The sequence below is a fragment of the Eleutherodactylus coqui genome, chromosome 5 (genome assembly GCF_035609145.1).
Source record: "Eleutherodactylus coqui strain aEleCoq1 chromosome 5, aEleCoq1.hap1, whole genome shotgun sequence".
Lineage (NCBI taxonomy): Eukaryota > Metazoa > Chordata > Amphibia > Anura > Eleutherodactylidae > Eleutherodactylus > Eleutherodactylus coqui.
Window position 1 is genome coordinate 139057078 of NC_089841.1, and position 21610 is coordinate 139078687.

Consider the following 21610-nt stretch of genomic DNA (forward strand, 5'->3'; position numbering starts at 1 on the left):
AAAAAAACGCCATGCACTGCGTATTTCATGGTCCGAAACTGAATACACCTGTGTGAATGAGCCCTTACGGCTACAGGATGACACACCTCCTACCGTAGTAGCAGGAGAGATGATGTAGATGGATGCTTTGCACTCGTCTCATCAGACCTTCATCACACATGAGATGGCAGAAGTCAGAAGCTCACTCGGGCAGATTTGCATTGTGGACTCCGCAGCAAATGCCGCCCATAGCATGCTATGGCAAAATGTGATTTCTTCTACATAAGCGGAAACTGAACACGATTTTCTGCCCGCGGAAGAGAAATCACAGAATGCTGCGATTCTATGCAGCTTCCGTGCGGACGGCTTCTATTGAAGTCAATGGAAGCCTTCCGCCATGCGACCCTCCCGCAATAATCATTGTAAAAAGGTCACTGGATCCACGTAATCGCCTGGCGACGGTGCAGCATAATCTGTACTGCGCCGGGGCGCTGGCACATCCACAGCACAGATTAGAAGACGGCAGACAGGTACGATAGACTCATTGGTCGGATTGCACTGCGGTATCCGACCCGGCCGTGTGCAGCCGGCCTAAAAACTCTTTAGAAGACGGACTCTTCAGAGTACAGTTTTTAGTGTAGCATTTTTTAAAATTTTGTTTTAAACATTGGATCAGTGGGGCACCGACTGTTGGCACCGCTGCCAGTTAGCGGTTTGTATAAAACTATGCAGCATGTCCTATATGGGCTGTCTTCACCGGAGTCTATGGGAGCATCTACGCCAGCACGGATGGCACATGCCCCTGTGGCTTAACCCTTAATGTTGTGGATTCGCTGCACATTTTATCCTTTCTTTTACACGCTTACATCCGTAGCGAGCGGTGGGCATGCTGTGGATTTATAATCCGCAACGTATATCCATTCCGCTGTAGAATCTTGTAGGTTCATTAGCCCTCCGCACTGTGAATGCAGCGGACTGCCTACTGGGAGCACTGGTTAGGCCTCACCCGCAGGCGTTGGTACTAGGGCAGTCTGGGTGATTCTGTGATTGGTGTGCGGCCCGAGGCAGGGCTTCATCTCCTTGTGTTTGGCGTGAAGGAACATGATGTATGGCCACTTCTCCTAGCTGGGTGATTTATGTAGGGGCTCCGGGGATGGACAGATGGTTTACCGTACGTGTTCTCCTGTATGTATGTAATGTCTGGTTTTGTCTGCACATGTACAGTGCTGCCCAATATGTTGGCGCGATGTAAAGATGACTTATTGCAGCAAGAAGCTTTGTAGGACCGGACTCACACCTTGTAAAAGGGCAATAAGATGTTCATCTCTGGTTTTGGGCGCTGCACATGACCAGGAATCAAAAAGTCTGATGTTCTTATTGAAACAGCCCCAAACCTAAAGTAATATTTTTACACTTCTAGGGCTCTTACCCACTTGCGGTTTTTTAATGCTGCGATATCGCAGCGTTTTTTCTCGCGATTGTCAATGGAACGTTCTAATGTTTAATGCATCACAAGTTTGTGCTTTGCAATTTTTGTGCGATGCGTTTTTAACATAAGAAAGTCCCATTGACAATCGCGTAAAAAAAACGCAGCGATATCGCAGTGTTAAAAAACCGCAAGTGGGTGTGAGCCCTTAAACACAAAATAGAGCATGCTGACTATTTAAAAAAGATGAGAATGATCCCATTGAAATCAATGGGCTCTATTCTGCGCGTATTGCACTCGCTAATACATCCGTGGGAAACCGCCGTAAAGTATAATTTTTTTTTTAGGAGTTGTAAAACCTTCAGCTACTCTCACACAGGCGTTTTTAACAACTCTGCTCTGAGCCTCCATTGATTTCAGTGGCGCTCCTCAGACGGGCATTGTAGTGCGGCGTTTCGAACGCTGTCTTTCTATTTTAGTGCGTTGCAGCGCTTTTTAACGCTCCACATCGCCCATTGCAATAATGGGGTTCGTTAGAAACGCTGTTGCACACGTTTGAAAAATGGCGTTCCTAAATGTTGTAAAATGCCGCGTTTAAAGACGCAGCACTTTTACAAACGTTTGTACAAGGCTGGCCTCTAAATAGGGTGAAGCCCCTAAACTAGAGGACCGTAAGACCTCTATAAGGACCCATAATGGTACATTCAGATTTTATAGGTAATTAAGTTAACATTGACAATGAACCCATTAAAGCAAAAGGTAAACATAAGTAACTTTTTATTGCCACTTTTTTTTTTCCCCTTTTGCCTTCTGTAGCGGAAAAAAAGTCTAAATGCGGAGCCAGATCAATGAATATTGATGAAACGCGTGATGTGTTCCGTCTTCAGGCGCTTAGCATCTTGTAGCTATTGTGTGTTTTCTGCTTTCCCTTCTGTGGGAAGCGTGCCGTGTTCTTTGACGACCTCCCATGACCCGGCGTGTGCGGAGGACAGATAGCAGCGGGCGCGCCTCTCGGGACACCAGCCGGCTGCCAGTAATAGATGAGGCTACAATAATATTAGTGGCATGTCTGCATCAGTGCACTGATGCCACTAATGGCTGGCGCACACATGGAGAAGCGTTCACGGGAAAACGACTGAACAACCAACGAAAAAAGGGCTCATTAATCAAGGAAATAATTGTTTCCATGGACATAAAAATAATAATTTGCAAATCCTAATTGATCGGAGCAGAACTACCTAGCGGATGTTTAGAAAATCCTATTCTGCTAAAATGTATAATTCTATTAATCATCGTAAGGGCTCATTCACAGAGGCGTATTGTCAGCCCGTGTAACATGCGGTGAATGGAGGCGATGAAAGACTAGGGACTTTCATTCTTCCATCCACACCTGCGTTGGAGCTGCGACACTGCGTGGAAAATGCAGGAGAAATAAATCGCAGCGTGCGCTTCAAGGGCTACATATTGTAACGCTGCCCCTTCGCAGTGCCTTTGAGAAAAAAAAAACCTCACACCGCCCATGTCAATGACGTCAGGATCCCGGGCATGCGCAGTGCCAATCGCAGCCCGTACGCGATATCTGAGCCCTATTCTCTTACTTTACCTTAGGAAATCACTCTAGATTATCTCTGCTACTGGGTTATTAGGGAAAACACCAAACTTTCAGTTTTTGGGCTTATTCACACGTTCGTATATTGGCTGGGTTGTCATGCCCGGCCGATATACGGTGTCCCTTTCTGCAGGGGGAGGAGGCGGGACGGGAGCAGTGCTCTGAGCTTCCGCCCCTCACCACTGTTTGCAATGAGAGGGGTGGAACGGGGTAGAGCTAAGTTCCACCCCTGTCCCGCCCCCTCCAATTGCAAATAGTGGAGAGGACCCAGAGCTCAGAGAACTGCTCCCGGCCAGTACCGCCTCCTCCCCCTGCAGATAGGGACACCGTATATCGACCGGGTGTGAAAACCCGTCAGATATACACAGATCTGAATACGCCCTTGAGTGGTTCTTATTATTTTCCAGTAAATCTGTGCATTTCTCTTGGAGCCGGGTTACTGATTGGGATAGAACTAAAGTAAATGACATTTCATGTTTGTGCCAGACAGCTCGGTGGCAGCTTATCTGCGCTATTATATCTTTAGATACCCATTAGAGCAGATGCTGGAAGTTTCTGCAAGACAGATGGCTTCTATACCTTGATAAAAAGTGTATATCGGGCCATTTACATACACAAATATATACTTATTAGAGCTGTACCATTTATAGACTGATGCAGATTTTGGTTTTCACTAAATTTTCTGCTTGACTTCTCTACTGGCAATTTGCATTACCTCTAGATCGTTATAAAGGGTGATACATTGTTATAGATTGCAAAGTCACTCCTTGCTATGAAAAGTAACGTGATCACAAAAAAAAAACATTTCCACTGAATTTCGGCCCCGCCACAAAATGACATGCTAACATCATTTCTGTGATGGGAGATAACAAGGATAAGGCAGCTGATATCAGTGTGTCATGCTGATTGTGTTGCTCTACAAGTTGGTGCTTAAAATAATTGTTTTCTTCTGTTAACCATTAGAGATGAGCGAGCATGCTTGGATAAGTCAAGTTACTCGAGCGAGCCTCGCTCTTCTCGAGTAAGTGCATTCTTGTCCGAGCGTGCTTTGGGGGGGAGAGATCTCTCTCACTCTCTCCCCCGCCACCCCCCTCCCCGAGCAGGCTCGGACAAGAATGCAGTTCCCGAGAAGAGCGAGGCTTGCTCGAGTAACTGACTTATCCAAGTGTGCTCGCTCATCTCTATTAACCATGGTTACCTCCAAGGAAATGTCCAGTTATCTTTGCTTTGCATCAAAAGGTCTTTACAGGCAAGGACATTGCTGCTTGTAAGGTTGCCCCTAAAGCAACCATTTTTTGGATCATCAAGAACTTCAAGGACAGAGCTTTAGTTGCTGTGAAGGAGGCTTTAAGGGCCCAAGAAAGTCTGACAAGTGCCATGACCGTCTCCTAAAGAGGGTTCACCTACGGTATCTGGTCAGCACCAGTGCAGAGCTTGCTCAGTCAGGAATGGCAGCAGGCAGGTATCGGTGCTTCTGTACACAGTGAGGCCGGCCTGGTGTCAAGAAGGGAAGCAAAGAAGCCACTGCTCTCCAAGGAAAGCATCAAGGACAGTGAGATTGTGCAGGAAGTACAGGGATTGGACTGCAGAGCGCTGGGGTAAAGGTGTTTTCTCCGATGAAGCCCCCTTTGGAACATCTTGAGGAATGATTGTCTGGAGAAGAAAAGGGGAGCTCTACCATGAGCCCTGTGTCTGCCAACCGTAAAGCATCCTGAGGTCATTCATGAGTGGGGTTGCTGTTCATCCAACGAAGTGGTGGTTGTTAGCCGTTTAGGGTGCACTCACCAATTCCACTAATCCTAAATCACACTTAAATGACACACTTTAGAAGACAGCACCCTCACTTATGTTTGCTTATCTATAATACTTCTGCTCCTGTATTGAAAGACTACAGGCTAGTGTATAGTAATATTACGCTTACGGCCATGTGAGCCCGGCCTTAGCAGTAAGGCCTCGTTCACACGGGTGACACGGCATCGCCGTGAGAAAATCGCAGCGATGTCGCATCGCTGGTCTGTGCGATATCACTGTGGTTTCTTGCGGTGATATCGTGATTTTGTAGCACCAGATGCGAGGATTTTGAGGGGGGGGGGGTGGCCTTGAAATATAAGCCCTACCCCGAAAATAAGCCGTAGCTAAAGAGGAAAAAAAAGTATACATCACCTAGAAGCACTGTCTGTGGCTCCGCTGCAGCTTCTCCCCGGGTCCCCGGCACTGGACGTCTTTTTCTCTTATGGACGGGGATTGAAAAATCCCCACCTCCTGGAAGCGCTTGCTGTGATTGGCTGGCGCCTAGCCAATCACAGACAGCACTCAAGGAATGGCAGTGATTGGTTCATCAAACGCTGGCTGTGATTGGCTGACGTTTAGCCAATCACAGCCAGCAATTCCAGGAAGCGGGGATTTTTCAATCCCTGGCCAGAAGATGATGAAGAGAGACCGTGCAAGGACCCGGGGAGAAGATGCGGCCGGGCTGACAGCGCTTCTAAGGTGATGTGACTCTTTTTTTTTTTTTTTTTTTAATTGTTTTCCTGCAGCCAGGGCTTAGATTAGGGCTTTGACATTAGGATTTCCTACTGTCAAAGTTGAATCGCACCGGCACGAAAAACGCGTTTTCCTGGTAAAGTTCAGGGCCCTTTGATCTAGAAGAGGCTCTTTAGCGTCCGGACCTTGCGGGCCACATAAAATGACATGGAGCTCTGCATTCGGCCGCAGGCCTCGAGTTTGACACGTGCTATAGATGAATATCTCTCCCGAGAACGAGTCCATGTCATGAACTCATTAGGCAGTAGTGTTGGCATTCATAAAAGTACTCCTCCAGGTAGGTCTCCATTACTGCCTCTGACATACCATGGCAGATGGCCAGAAGGATAGCAAGCAACAGACATGTCTCCTGAGACTGCCACGGCCTGACGGAAGGACACTAATAGAATTGTATATGACCCTTGTACACTCATGCTAGAAGCTATTAGGCTTTTGTCTGTATTGTATGGGCTCGTCTCCCTGGGGTCTGTTGTATATCACATGCAATAGATTAGGAAACTGGACAAATCCTACATCTGTAATGGTTAACCTCTTAGTGTCCCATGCTGGAAATGTTGTCCTGGAGGATGTGTGTTTGTAGGACCAGGAGTGGACATGTCTGTAGGAAACGCATGAACTCCCATTCTGATATTGGCCGTTATCATAGCAAAGTGCACAAAGTCACCCAAAAAGAAATCATGCCGGTTTCACATCTGTGTTTGTTTCTCCGGTCGGAGGCTCCGTCGCGGATGCGGCACAAAATACTGGGGGAAAAGAGCGTTGCATGCAGCGCTGTTTCTTCCGGCTAAAACTGAGCAGAAAGCGAATGGATCCCATAATAGTCAATGGGGTCTATTTGGCGCTGTTTGGAGCCGTTCCACCAGGGCATTCCCCTTTCCTGTTCTCTGAACGGAGCAGCAAGCAGATCTCCGGATGCAGATGGGAAAACACTATGGAGTGCGTTTATAAAGCAATTTACATCAGTTTCTGGCATAACATTTGTTTTGTGGGTCTTTGCAAAAATGTTTTAAACTATTTCTCAGTTTGCCCTGCCCATGCCATTTATACCAAGGCCTCATGTCCACGGCAGGTCGAATTCCGCTAGCGGGAGCCCGCAGCGGGATCCGACCCTTTCCGCAGCCATGGACATTTTCTTACCTGTCCGGACGCGGTACAGGTCTTCTACGTCCCAACCAGATCTTCTTTCTTCTGCACGGCAGATTCGTGCCGCCGCGCGCATGCGCTATACATTTTTCAATTTTTTAATTTTTTTTTAAATCTCCTGCTTTCCCGCAGATCCGCGGCACGTCCGTAGTGTTAGCTGCTTGTGTGCCGCGGATTGGATGGCTTCGGGTGACTCCAATGGAAGCTGTCAGTGCGAGATACGCAGAAAAATGGAGCGTGCTGTGATTTGTTTTACGAACCGCAAATTAAATCTGTATGCTTTAATTAATTTGCGGATGCCAATGCATCTCTATGGACGGCTTGATTTGAGGATCTCCCGAGCGGATTCCGCAAATCAAATCCGCCTGTGGACATGGGGCTTGGGGAGGGGACATTGCCGCCATGGACCGACAGATTTATGTATAATTTACGGACCTGTCGGACCTGGCGTGTATTTAAGAGTCTCTCAGAGCTGCTGGGATGCATCTAATACATGAAGAAACACGCGCCTCATCATGCATTAAAAGCGCTGTGCGCCAGGAAATCCTACTGAGCCCAGTGTTGGAAATGGTGGGCTTAGTAAATTTGCCCCTTTTTGTTTTTCTGCAAAATGAAAACCTTGCATACATTTTGCCATTTGCTCATTTGCCCGAGTACCGCTGCAGTCCTATAAATGGCCGATTCATCTGGCCGAGACTACAGAGAACGGAAGGTAAAGATTCCCAGCATGCCTTATTGTAAGCTACAGTTCATCACATCCGCCAGTAGTTGGCGCCACTGCAGCTTGCTGACCTTGACAGTCCCTGCGTATTCCATAGCTCTGTCAAACCCTCTATGTCTATACAATGCTAACAGCCAGGGAATGTCTCAAGACTTTTATTACACAGGCCAGTCCTATAGACAGGGGAAAAAAGCATCACAATCGCAGGCAAATCGCACGGCATGTGAGTGCAATGGGGTGTGTGTGTGTGTGTGTGCGTGCGTGCGTGCGTGCGTGCGTTTTTTTTTTTTTTTTTTTACTTTTACGCTCCCATAGAAAATAATGGACAATAATTGAACCAGAATCGATCAAAAATAGGACATGCTGCTATTGCTCTTTCTTAGACTATTGGTCCAAGGGAAAAATTACTTGTGTGTATTAACCCACTAGCACCAGTGTTTCAGATGGCGTAATACACCACTTACATTCACCTATATTCACAATATAATATGGTGAAAGGGATTGGACTTGGAACCGAACAGACCCTATGGACTATAATGGGGTCTGTTCACATTCCGCGCAGCTATCCGGCGTTTGGTGATCACAGGTCCTAAAACATGCAGAGCCTGACAGCAGCCGTGTGCTGCTCTGTTCTGTCCTGAGACAGAGCCGTTCGGCCAGGGGATTCCCTCTAAACAAGTGCAGTCAGGGATCCTTGCAACTGGTTGTATTATCCCCACTGCATCGGAAAGCGCCCATGAGGGCGGCTGTAAATGAGGATGTGCTGCTGTCAGAAGCTGGAGGGCACATGGCGGAACTAGCAGACTTGTTACTTTCCCGGCCCGGACATCTGCTTGAGGAGCAGCACATTGCTAATGAACTGTAACTATAAGGATAGTCTTCCTACTGGTCCGAAGCGGGACAGATGGCAGAACCAGGGAACTAATACGGCGAAGCCCTAGCTGTAAGGCTGGGTTCCCACGGGGCGCGATTTCCATGCGGACTTTCTGCACGGAAATTCTGTCGGCAATTTTTATCCCGGGATAAAGCGACGAAGTTTGCAGACTTCCCCTAGAAAATAGGACAAAACCTATTTTGCCCCTGTAAATTTTGGCAAAACGTCAGACTGCTTGCCGACTATTGATTGGCTCCCCATTGCAGACATCGGGGGCTGTTCGTTTCCGATATAAGATGGAGCTGTTCAGCCATGGGGGGGTCGAATTGAGCAGGAAAACGGAATCCCCTAACGCTGATGTCAAGGAGCCTTAGAATTCTCGCAGCGGGACCCGACCCGAGCCCCTGCAGAGAGCAGTGCGGCACTCACCTGTTCCCGCGGCTCCGAATCTTTCATCAGCCGGCACATGCGCAGACCGGAGCCGGCGGCTGGGGAGTGACAGTGCTGTGCGGGGCTCTGCGAGACCCGCACAGAATTAGAGCATGCCGCGATTTGTTTTCTGCATGTGATTTCGCGCAGACAAATCGCGGCCGTCTGCATAGAATTGCGTATTGTAATGCAATCCTATGCAGGCGTGTACGGGCGAAAAAATCTGCGGGAATTTCCGCCCCTATGCACGGGGCCTTAGAGTCGCTCTTTGCTCGGTTTTTGGAGGAGAGAAACCAATATAAAACTGAAATGAACTGTTCCGTTTTTTTCTCCGTTGATCTCAATGGGCTTTCAAAAAAAAAAAGACCCGCTAGTGGAGGTCGCTGTGATGTGGCTAGTGGGCTTATAAAATTTTACCAAAATGGAACTAAGAACCTCATGTTCATGTTATGGATCAATGTATAATTTGCGGATGTGCGGTCCATGCTTTTCTTCATATAAGTCGCCCCACATTCTTATGTGCCCTGTATGCAAATGGGCGATCACCACAACCAAAAACCATCCACTGCTATTACACTACCAATGTGCTATACCTGCTTTCTGATTGGTCAGAGTAGCTCAAGTAGTCAACACTGGCCAATTAGAGAGCAGTGCATAGTGTGTATTGGACAGCTGAAAATGGGGTCCGAAACCAGATTGGATGGGTGGCAAAGAAGAACTGCTGATAATTTACCCCCCGCCCCTCTTTTGTCCTGGGTCAGAATTTGGTGCAAATCCAGAAGATCACTTTAAAGGGAACCTATCATGACCGTGCAACCCCATAAACTATGTTAAAGGGGGCCGAAAGGTCAGAGAATGTGGAGTCCAGGGGGTTGTGTTACATCGCTGTGTCACTACGAAGTTGTTGTGTGCATGTAGCGTGACTGTTTACAGCCGGCTGTGCGCATGCTCTCGTTCATCTATGGGGGAGTGCGCACACAGAGCGAGCGAAGAAGAGTTACGCTGTGCTAGCGGGGGCACAGTACTATAATGGGGCGCCCGGTGAGTATTAAGCACACCTCCCCGAATCCCCGTCTCTTACCTTTGAGACCCATAATATAGTTAGTGGTGCTCAGGAGGCCCTTAAAGGTCCCTTATAAATGTGTATTGCATTCGTCAGCATTGTTAGTACAACGCACAAATCTTCCAATACAATAGACACGCTGTTTATTTTACTGTCTCTCTTCTGTGATTGTACGGCGCTGGGTGCTACGGTCACACTGCCGCCAGCATCCTGTCTGCGCAGCTCTTGGCCACATACATTTTCTCATTCGTAAGTCACTGGTTTCAGATGGCTGACACCTACAAGAATGCAGAAGACCTTTCTTGTTCTGGTACACAAATCCTTTACCTTGAGTGTGACACGTCTGTTCTGCTTTAGGCAATTGTGTTGTCCTTATTCATTTAGTACATTGTTGTGTTTGCAGATGCATAAATTAGTATCCAGCAGGGATGTTGCTTGGGTTTTCAAGGACCAGGGGCACAAGCCCCAAGACATGCCACCACCCCATCCCCCACAGAGAAAAAGAGAATCTAAGTCAACTGTCAGAACAGGTCCGCTCAGCTCTATGTATGGAAGTATAGTGCTACGTAATGCAGCCACCAAATAATAGTCACCAGTTCTATCTAGTGAGAAGTGATTCCAGTTCGGCTACCTCCAGTGATCACAGGGGACGTCTCCTCTGATTAGAGTTCCTCACTTTCCCCTTTCTTCCCTAAGACCCATTTAGACACAACGATTATCGCTCAAAATTCACTTAAAAGCCATCTTTTGATCGATAATCGTTCTGTCTAAACCCGCGGCCATCATTCACTGTTCGTTCATCGCTCATTTCTAGCCAGCTAGAAATAAGTGATGAGCCTTATCAGTGTTGCATGCTGATTTTCTCAGCAGGCGGCACTGATAACATTCTTTCAGCTGCTATCCCACTGGGACTTCTCAGCAGGATACCAGCTGAAAGCTTTGAGAATAAAGAAGCTGTATACAGAGGACAGCGCTCCAGCTGTCTTCTGCATACCCGGCTCGGAGAGCTTAGCTGTATACCAGCTGAGCACTCCGAGAACACAGCAGCTGTATAGTGTTCCAGCTGTCTACTGTATGCCCTACTCGGAGCGCTAAGCTGTAGACCAGCTGAGCGCTCAGAGAACACAGCAGCCGTATATAAAAGACAGCGCTCCAGCTTTATGACTTCTGTATATTTTATTTCTGATTTTTACTGTTCCCATTAAAGTTAATCAGTGATGAATCCACAACTTAAATTGACAAGTATTGAATTAAAAAAAATAAAATTCGCCCTACAGGTCCATTTCCACGTTGAAAATTCCCGCAGTATGTAGATGAGATTTGTTTAAAATCCTACGTACTTCACTGCATTGCACGGTGGATTTTGTGTGCCACTCGGATCTGTGGAGAGAACCTGCGGCCACTTCCTGCCCACACAGGGCACATTGACAGCTTTCACTGCCTATAAAGGAAGACCTGTCAGCCGCGCTGTGTAGGAGGGGAAGCAGGACTTACAGGTTTTACACAGGAGTTTGCTTGAGAATACCCAATCAAATCATATAAAAGTACATATCCTACAAGCTCTGGGTGCAGAACCGTGACACAGCTGCTTTTTGTTAAAGCCACTTATTTAATACATTCCCTTTTTGGGGCATTGCTGATCGAAATCATTATGGGCATTGTTGGCCCTATTGTCATTAGACATTGTGGTGATGGAATGACTCTCTGGAGAACACATCACTAGGGCCCTATTGTGTACATGTCTGCAGCATTTCACCAGAGAGGGGCCATTTTATTTAATTTTTTAATCTCCTATGTACTTGTGACTCGGCTTCATTAAAGGCTATGGACACCTTTGGGGCAAATTATGTTTTTCACTTAAAGGGGTTTTCCAGGGAGAATACTACTCCTCAGGATAGGTCATCAGTAGTTAATCCTCTGGGGTCTGTCGCTCGGGACCCCGACCGATCAGCTGAGTAGGCGCATGCTGTCAGCGCCACAAATACACAGAGGTTGGAGCGGACGCAGCAGAAGTCTCTGCACTGACCTCTGTGTAGTGGCCGGCGCTTGTAACTGCAGGCACTGCTCGCATTGAAATCAACGTAAGCTATGCCTGCACTTACAAGCAGCCACTTCCGTTCCGGCCTCTGTGTATTTGCGGCGCTAACAGCATGCGCCCAATCAGCTGATCGGTCAGGGTCCCAAGCGACAGACCACAGCCGATCAACTATTGATGACCTATCCTAAGGATAGGTCATCAGTAGTATTCTCCATGGAAAACCCCTTTAAATGCATGTATTTTGGGCCGCCAATCATCATTTTTGCAACAAGATTTAATTAAAGGCCCACTCCAGTGATCTTTTTTCATTTATTATTTTACTATCCCCCCAGTATTTAGAAATTGGCTTATTTATTATCTTGGTTAGTTATTCCTTTTTTATCTAAAACTCCTGCGGGCCGCTGCCTCAGGTGGTCATGTGATTTCATTTCTGACATCTCAGGTTTAGGCCCCCTGTCCACGGGCGTTGCGAAGTCCCGCGGCAGATGTCCGCTGCGGGAGCCGCCGCCGGTCAGCCCTATCTGATAGATAGTCTGGCCACGGAGAATTGGGGCAATTCGCAGCATGCTGCGAAATGCCCCCCACGAGCAGAGAATCACAATGATTCTCCACTCGTGGACAGGGACCGGCGCTTTCCATAGCGATGCTATGGAAAGCGTCGGCCGGCGTGACTCGCCGGCGGTTTACCGTCCGTGGATAGAAGCCCTTACTTGGGTTTATATATTCTCAAACTACTCAGTTTCTCAGCCAGCATAACTCCTGTGATATTACATGGATCCTACCACAAAAGCTCTTTAGAGGGGGGGGCACAGATAGTCCTATCACAGTTACTAGTGGTGAGCACAAAGCTGCTGTCACAAGATCACGGCTCATCCTCCTGACTGTATACTTGCGGTCTGTAGCTTATTTAGGTTAATACAGAATGTAATAGAAGTGTTTTCTGTGCAGCAGAGATCATACAGTCTCATGTAATGCTGTGCCGATGCATCATTACTAGAGATGAGCGAGTATACTCGCTAAAGACAATTGCTCGAGCGAGCATTGCCTTTAGCGAGTACCTGCCCGCTCGAGACTGAAGGTTCGGGTGCCGGCGGCGGGCAGGGAGCTGCGGGGGAGAGGGGGGAGGAACGGAGGGGAGACCTCTCTCTCCCTCCTGCTGACAGCCGCTACTCACGGCTCACCCGCGCCGGTACCCGAACCTGCAGTCTCGAGCGGGCAGGTACTCGCTAAAGGCAATGCTCGCTCGAGCAATTGCCTTTAGCGAGTATACTCGCTCATTTCTAATCATGACATTCATGGCACAGAATAGTGAAAGCAGAAATCTTGTTATCAAGATGCAGCCTAATAAGGAGGCTGCACTGCATGGAAGTGACTGCAATATACAGAGAAGATCTTCAAAGTGTGAGGGGTGCAGTGATAGAAAAATGTGTTTCTGCCAGAGTGGCCCTTTAAATATTTTGCATAATTTGTCTTCCGCAGCTTCTGCATATCACTGTATATGGAACCTGCAGATGGAGTCTCCATAGGAGATCTGCCAGTGAAGCTGGAACGACTTCTCAGTTTTCAGCCTCTATCTCTCTTTTCCTGACCCTTCTAATCAGCTAATTAGGGACCACAACTAAAGGCCCATTTAGATGGGACGCGTGTTGGGCAAACAATGCCCAACACTTGTCTCGGCACATACTAGCTCCTGTGCTGCTACACGGGAGCTACTATCACTGGCTCACAGCGGGGAGGCTGCAGCAGATTTCTCTCCTTTCTCTCCCCTGCCCCTCTCCATTGACTTCACATAGCAGCTGTTCAGTACTGAACAGCCGCTATTTACACTGAGCGATCAGCGTTCAGTTCATGCTGCATAAACGATGGGCGAAGAGCTGATCGCTCATCGTTCAGTGTAAATAGCAGTTGTTCAGTATTGAACAGCCGCTGTGTTATGTCAATGGAGAAGGGGTGGGGGAGAGCGAGGAGAGAAATCTCATGCAGCCGCCCTGCTGTGAGCCAGTGATACTAGCTCCTGTGCAGCAGCACGGGAGCTAGTATGTGCGGGGATGAGTGTGGGGCATCATTTGCCTGACATTTATCCATGGACCTTAAGAAAGTTTGTGGCTGTTAAAAAATGGCTTACAACACTGAGGCTTCACATGGGTGAGAAAATCTCACAAATATGAACACCATGCTTTTGAATGGGCTCACACACATGCGCCATGTTTTACGGCACCGTGGTGCGATGCAGGAAACAAATCAAGGCATGTTCTATCTTGTGCGTGCTCTCACATCGCATCTCCCGTTGTTTTCAATGGACCCGGTGACGGCATCGCACCACAAGCTATGTGCACACGTTGTGAGGTCTCGCAATGAGAGGAACTCCAAGACCCTTCACCGTGGCAGAGCGTCGCGACTTCCCCAAAGTGATGTGAGGCGGTTTTGACATAAAAATGTCTGTCATCCGTGGGTAATTCACATGTTGGCGAGCGCGGTAACGGGCAGTGATTCACCCGTGTGAAGTTAGCCTCAGGAGAAGATAGAGCAAAGGGAAACTAAGCAGTCATCTCAGTCTCTCCTATTGAGAATCAGCCTGCAGGTTCTGTATACCGTGATACGTAGAAGTTGCAGAAGACATCTGCAAAATTTGTAATTAACTTCTATTGAAAGTGTTAGCCCAAGATGCATGCACCCAAACAGGGGTGTAACTTGAAGTTCCTGGGCCCCAATGCAAAATCTGTAGCAAGGCCCCAACTATATTGCTTTATTCATAGTACAGGGCTCCCTATATGGAGAGGAGAGGCTTTATGGGCCCCCTAAGGGTCCTGGGCCCGGGTGCAACCGCATCCCCTGCATCCTCTATAGTTACGCCAGTGCACCCAAAAGCTCTCCATAGTCTTTAAGTAGCATTTTAATCTATTTATCTAAAACGCAAACAATTCTTAGGAAAGGCAGTTAGTTTCGCCGTCCGTGGGATCGCTCTAATGAACTTTTCTTATAAATCACGTAACAGTATGATTTGTTCTTTTTTCTGCCCCACTTTTGTTGGTGCGATGATCTCTTGACATTCACCACATTTTAATTCTTATAAGGTAAAAATATCTATTTCTTTTGTAGATTCTAACATTTGAGACCAAGAACCCTACAGAATTAGCGGAACGCCTGCGAGCCGTCTGCGGTAACCAGAGCAATGCTTACGCACGATTACTTGAGTATCGGCTCAATGCTCTGCGTGGATTATGGAACGCACAGCGGCAGTTGGCTCTGGAGGAACAGCATGAGCGAGACGGCTCCGACGAGGAAACCATCGCATTGCTCAAGCGGCAAGGCTTGTTGCAGCAACCGGAACAGGCTCCATTCACTTCGCGGATGGGGCTCTTGTTGGTCTTTCCTCTTATTCAGTCTCAGAGTAAAACAGACCCCTCTCTTTGTAACATAACTGCTGAGGTGCTATTGAATTGCCTTCGGGACTGTCAGCCATTAAGTCTGATTAAGGAACCAGCGGACTGCTTGAATGGGATCGAGTCTCTACTTTGCTCGTGGTTAGAAGACACCTCTACTTTGGACCAACAAGTCTCCTACAAGCAGAAGGAAAACTCTGCGGCCGCTCTAGTTGCGTTGGCATGTGCTAGGTAGGTGAAGTGAACCTCCTATAGTACTGAACACCATTATTTACTACTTGCTTGGAGGAATGATGTGTTTAAGATCTTCTGTTTTTTTATTTTTTAAAGGGGTTGTCCACTTATAAAACAAGTTTTTAAAAATGGGTTCAATGCTGATAAAATAATAGCAGAAGTAGTTACCCATCCTCAGCCCCAGCCCCATAGGTAGTTACCCATCCTCAGCCCCAGCCCCATAGGTAGTTACCCATCCTCAGCCCCAGCCCCATAGGTAGTTACCCAACCTCAGCCTCAGCCCCAGAGGTAGTTACCCATCCTCAGCACCAGCCCCATAGGTAGTTACCCATCCTCAGCACCAGCCCCATAGGTAGTTACCCATCCTCAGCCCCAGCCCCAGAGGTAGTTACCCATCCTCAGCCCCATAGGTGGTTACCCATCCTCAGCCCCAGCCCCATAGGTAGTTACCCATCCTTAGCCCCAGCCCCAGAGGTAGTTACCCAACCTCAGCCTCAGCGATTCAGCACTGCAGCCCAGTGGTTCTCCCAGTCTTTGTTGGGAAACGGACACTATGTGACTGCTGCAGCCAATCAGAGGCCACAGCATCACCGTTCTGAACCCTTGGCATCATGGTGCCCATGATGTGAGCGCTGATGCCATGAGAATGGGTGATGATGCTGTGCCCTCTGGTTCATTTTACCATAAAAATGGGAGGACCATGGGGCTACAGCAATCGATCGCCTGGTCTGAGGATGGATGAGTACTTCTGTTTTTATTTTAATAGCATTGGACTTTTTAAAAACTTGTTTTGTAACCAGACAAGCCTCTTTAATAGGGTTTTCCAGGTAGCGCCAGGCGGTCAGTGTCGGGATACAGCGAGGTCAGAGCGGCAGCCACTGCAGATACCCCTGTGTAGTAGCTGGCGCTTGTAATTGTAGGCACAGCTCTCCATGTAATCAATGGAAGCTGCACCTGCAGATACAAGCATCGGTCATAGTAGCAGCTTCCACTCTGACCCAGATGCATCCCGGCACTGACAGCCGGCGCTACCTGGAATACACCTTTAAGGTGGCTTCACACTGCATTTTCACTTACACTTAGTCCTTCTGTCTCGGGATTTGATTTGAATAGCTAAAAACTGGACTCAACCATGAATCGAACCATTATCTTTAATTGGCCTTCACAGACTGACTCTTACTAGTTAAAACATAACTTTTATTAATCTCCTTTTATAAAAATAATAGTGAAGAAGGCCTCATAAGAAAAAAACGTATAAGTGAATGCAATCTAATGACATGCACCGTGGTACATTTGCTCCACTGGCCCGCAAATGGCTATTGAGAATGGGGCCAAGGTGTACCTTATCAACTAGAGCCAACGTAAGTGGCCAAAGTACCTATTCTGTGCTGAAAGATATGGGCCAAAACTATGTTTAGTCACACAAATACCCAGGGTATTTGCACAACTAAATGACAAATGCTCGAGTAAATGAGCCCTAATAGTGACCCCCCATAGTAGATACAGTAGTAACCGTGACCCCCATAGTAGTCCCAGTAGTAATAGGAACCCCCCCACACACACACAGGGCAGCATCCTTAAATGCATTCTACTCCTGTCGCCTGGAGCTTTGGTGCGGCGGCAGCCACTGCTAAGCCTATGACCTCTCACCTCGGTGTCTGCTCGGCATACTAGACCGTGCATGCAAAAGCTGGGGGTCAGAGGTCAGCGGTCACAGACTCCACACTGTTGCCAGCTGACCGAACCTGCAGGCAGGGCAAGTAGAATGCCTGTTAGGTCTGCTGCACAGCCAGTGGGCCACATAAAATGAGGTAGCAGGCTGGATTTGGCTTGCAGGCCCTGTATTTGACATGCATGGCTTGTAGGGTTGCTTCTTAGGACTGACTTGACAGCACCTCTATCTGAAAGGACACCTATCGCCGCTTGAGGGGGAAGTAGACTAATAATTGTTCAAAAGATAGGTTTCGATCATTTGTTTTGCATAGGCTGCTAATTGACACTAATGTCCATTAGCAGCATATCACCTTCATTTGCATGTTAATAACCCTCTGGGAGCTGTATGTAGAGAACAGGTGGTCTGTTCTCTGCATACAGCTTTATTGCTCTGCCATGGGGCTGCTGCTGTCTCTCTGCTGAATACAATGTAATCAGCAGCTCCCCATGGAGAATTTAGCACCATAGACAGCGAACACAGCATATGGTCTGTGTTTTCTTCACTCCGGCTGAACGATGGATTTTATGCACAGCTAAAAATCATTGTTCCACCAAAGAGTGATAGGAGCATTTACATTCAACGATTATTGCTCAAACTATGGCTTTTGAGGGTATTTTAAGCGATAATCGTTGTGTGTAAATGGGCTTTATCTGGTGATATGCAGCAGGGGGAGTGATACACATAAGTGGAATACTTATACTTATGGTGCTATACAAATAAAGATGATGATTATTATTACATTCAAGGGATTTGGGGAGCTTCAGGCAGAAAATGTAGAAATGGGTCATTTGACACTGCCCAACAGCCCACCCATGATAGCACAGGTTACCAATGGCGCCGAGAGACTCAGAAGGGAACAAAACAATGAAGTACTTTTAAATTAGCAGTTAATGTCCTTTTGAGGCCCTTTAATATGAAACTGATTTGTAGGATAACCCCTTAAAAAATACTAATAGTCTTTATACGTTAATCACTTTCAAAGCACTTTAGCAAATATTGATATAATAAGCTATAAAAGCCCATCGGCAAGAAGCAATTATTGTCAAGACATGAATAATTAGGACATTCTTAACAGTAACTGTCCATTATAAACGAGGCGAACAATCAGCAACATATACAGATTTCAGCAACCATCAGAAAGAAAGCTAATCGGCTGCACATGTAACATGATGTCGGGAGAGCCCAAGCGAGTACAGAAAGCCAGAACTGCTCGCCCGTCTGCCGCTCCTGCCAGTACGTCTTGTAGGAGGCAACCAGATAGTGCTTCATATAAGGAAGAGTTCAGACAAATCCTGAAGCAGTAATTTCTTGGAGATTAAAGAACTAGAATATTCTTGGCTGATTCTTCCCCTCAGCACTCTGATCTGCGGCCCGCTTATGCCTGTCTACCAAGAAGTCACTCCATACCGCTCCCATCTGTATGCACACAGGCAGTAAGACCTTTCTCTGCGCAGAAGAGGATGGGTGCTGGACTGTTTGTCCGGTGAAGTGATGGAAGCGGATGGAACCCCTTATAATCAATGAGTTCTGTCGGGTGTTGCCAGATCCCATCATATCGGCCGATCCGGCAGCGGTTTTATATTCCTTTTTCCATTCCATAACGGAGCGGAGGAATGAAATGTGAACAGAGCCTTAAGCTTTTTATCCTTTGAGGAGCATGTATAGAGCTAGGCCAGCTTCACTCTACAAATGCCTCACTATGTACTGCGACTGTTTGATAAAATGCATCCGGGGATATAGAAAAATAAGTGATCTATACAGTGAATGACCACTTTATTAGAGACACCCGCTCTTTTGTGGATCAGTTTGTGTAAAGCCACATTAGGCCGGCTGCACTTGGGCGACTTTGCATTGCAGAATCCGGAACAGGCATCTGCTTCTGGATTCCGCAGCAGATACTGCCCATAGCATGCTATGGAAAAGTGATTCTTCACGCACACAAGCGGAAACCAATTGCTTTTTCTGAAAAATCAAAGCCTGCTCCATTTTTGCGTGCGTTGAAGTCAATAGAAGCCGTCCGATCCACGGCCCTTCCGCAATTAAAATTGCGGAAGGCAGATTCTGCGTCATCACTAGTTGATGACATGGGAAAAACAGGAGTTTAGAAAAAAAAAATCTGTACTGCGCATGTCCGACGGCTCGCCGTGCCGACCATCTGCAGTACAGAGAAGAGAAGAAGAAAGCAGGTACATGCAGACGCCCCTACTGCCAGGGCCGGATTCCGCTGCAGGGTTTTGCATGTGAAATCCGACCTGCCCGTGTGCATGCGACCTCGGATGGAAAAGTGGAGCGATCTGAGGATCTTCAGATAAAACATGGGCATCGGTGCTAGACCAGCCTGAAGTGGAAGCTTGAACGATCCTGAACAATAATCATACCGTGTAAATGGGCCATAATGGGCTGGGGAATGTTTTCTTGGTAACTTATTACTGCCAAATGATTTCAACACTTCCTGCAGTTCTGAAGGCCAAATTTTGATGGGGGTCTCTCAAAGAAAAAAAAAGTGTCCGTTCAGGGTATGTTGTTCTACCCTAGGTGTTCTGTAGGGGTTTCATCAGTGCAAAATTCTGTAATGACGGAAGTTTTTTTTTTGTTTTTTTTTAATTTATGTTTTAAATGTATTTTGTATTCTTCACCGTTTTGATTATCTATTTGTGTTGTATTTCAGAGGATCGTTGAAAACATTCATTCACACTGTACACCTGCTACAAAAACAGACTGACTTAGGATCCCTGCCAGTGGCAGATGTATTGTATAGGTGAGTACAACTCGTTGCGGTGTTAAAGGGGGTTGTACTATAACCAACTTGTATTACCTTTCCATGGGATAAGTAATATGTCTGATCACGCAGGACTCAGCAATGAGAAGATGCAGACAAGGGACCCTCGTTCTCAGGATTGGTGGGGTGCGAGTGGTGAGGCCCGATCAGACTTTTAGCACCTATCATCCTATGGATAGGTGATAAAGGACTATTTTGGTCTAACGCCTTTGGAAAAAAAGGTTTTATGCGGTAACCCCTTAAAGGGGTTGTCCCGCGCCGAAACGGGTTTTTTTTTTTTCAACCCCCCCCCCCCCCCCCCGGTCGGCGCGAGACAACCCCGATGCAGGGACCTAAAGAAAGCTTACCGGAGCGCTTACCTGAATCCCCGCGCTCCGGTGACTTCTATACTTACCGGTGAAGATGGCCGCCGGGATCCTCTTCCTCCGTGGACCGCAGCTCTTCTGTGCGGTCCATTGCCGATTCCAGCCTCCTGATTGGCTGGAATCGGCACGTGACGGGGCGGAGCTACACGGAGCCGGCATTCTGCACGAGCGGCTCCGTTGAAGAGAGCAGAAGACCCGGACTGCGCAAGCGCGGCTCATTTGGCCATCGGAGGGCGAAAATTAGTCGGCTCCATGGGAACGAGGACGCCAGCAACGGAGCAGGTAAGTAAAAAACTTTTGATAACTTCTGTATGGCTCATAATTAATGCACAATGTACATTACAAAGTGCATTAATATGGCCATACAGAAGTGTATAGACCCACTTGCTGCCGCGGGACAACCCCTTTAAGAACCAGGGTGTTTTGATCCTAAAGGACTAGACAGTTTATGGATTTTACCCATATGGTGGTTTTACTGCCCTATTAACTTTTTTTCTTTAGCTACCAAAATTATTTTTGCTGCGTTTTTTTTTCCTGTTACACATTTAGGGCAATTTTTTAATACCTTTTTCCACTGCCTTTTTTTTCTCCTTGTTTTTTAGTTTTATTGCAAGTAAAAAGCTTAAAATCTTTTTTTTTTTTTTTTTTTACTTTATTTTTGGAATTATTTTTTTTTTAACCATCTATGACCCCTATGGCATCATATAAGACCTCTGGGGGGCATTCACGTTGTAATTTTTTTTTTTTTTTATTCACACTTTTCCACTGTAGCTGGGGCTTCCATAGGAGCCCCAATTACAGGGAAAACCTGCCGCTGTAAAGACAATGGTCACTGGCAGAGCTGGTCAGGGGCTGCTAGGACTCTCTAGCTCTGCTGAGCCAAGGGTGTCCGGCTGTCACATGATCTCTTGGTCGCATAGTGGAAGTTATAATCTTTAGTACATACCGGTAGCTTATTAAGCGCTACGTAGCATGAAAAGCAGACGGCAGAAGCGCTTAAACAGTTCTCCCTTCTCCTCTGGGTTCTCAGCTTTGTTTGGGTGTAATGTGTAAAAGGGAGTTTTAGAAATCTCCTTTATTAAAAATTAACCTCTTGCCATTACTTTAAGACATGAACAACTCCACATGTGAACTTTACTGAACCACTTTGGTGAGGATTTGCATTACTTTTAGAAACTTTCTTCGGACCATTCTGAAGCGGTCATTACTTGGGCAGTCTGTTCAGTGTTGTTCAGTCTGAGCACCCGAGAGCTCAGTGTGTTACCTGTTTGGTTTTGTTACTCTTGTGCGATAACCTGCGGAGAGACAG

The 21610-nt window shown here is 47.1% G+C and overlaps 1 protein-coding gene across 2 annotated transcripts in view; it reads left to right on the top strand.

Moving 5' to 3' along the window:
• The window catches only part of HECTD4 (HECT domain E3 ubiquitin protein ligase 4), a 144232-nt gene that overhangs the window by 9142 nt on the left and 113480 nt on the right, over nucleotides 1-21610 (top strand). For both annotated transcript variants that reach the window (XM_066603229.1, XM_066603230.1), the window contains exons 2-3: nucleotides 14926-15440; nucleotides 19826-19915. In XM_066603229.1, the coding sequence (XP_066459326.1) occupies nucleotides 14926-15440; nucleotides 19826-19915 (605 nt within the window). The remainder of the gene's footprint in view (nucleotides 1-14925; nucleotides 15441-19825; nucleotides 19916-21610) is intronic.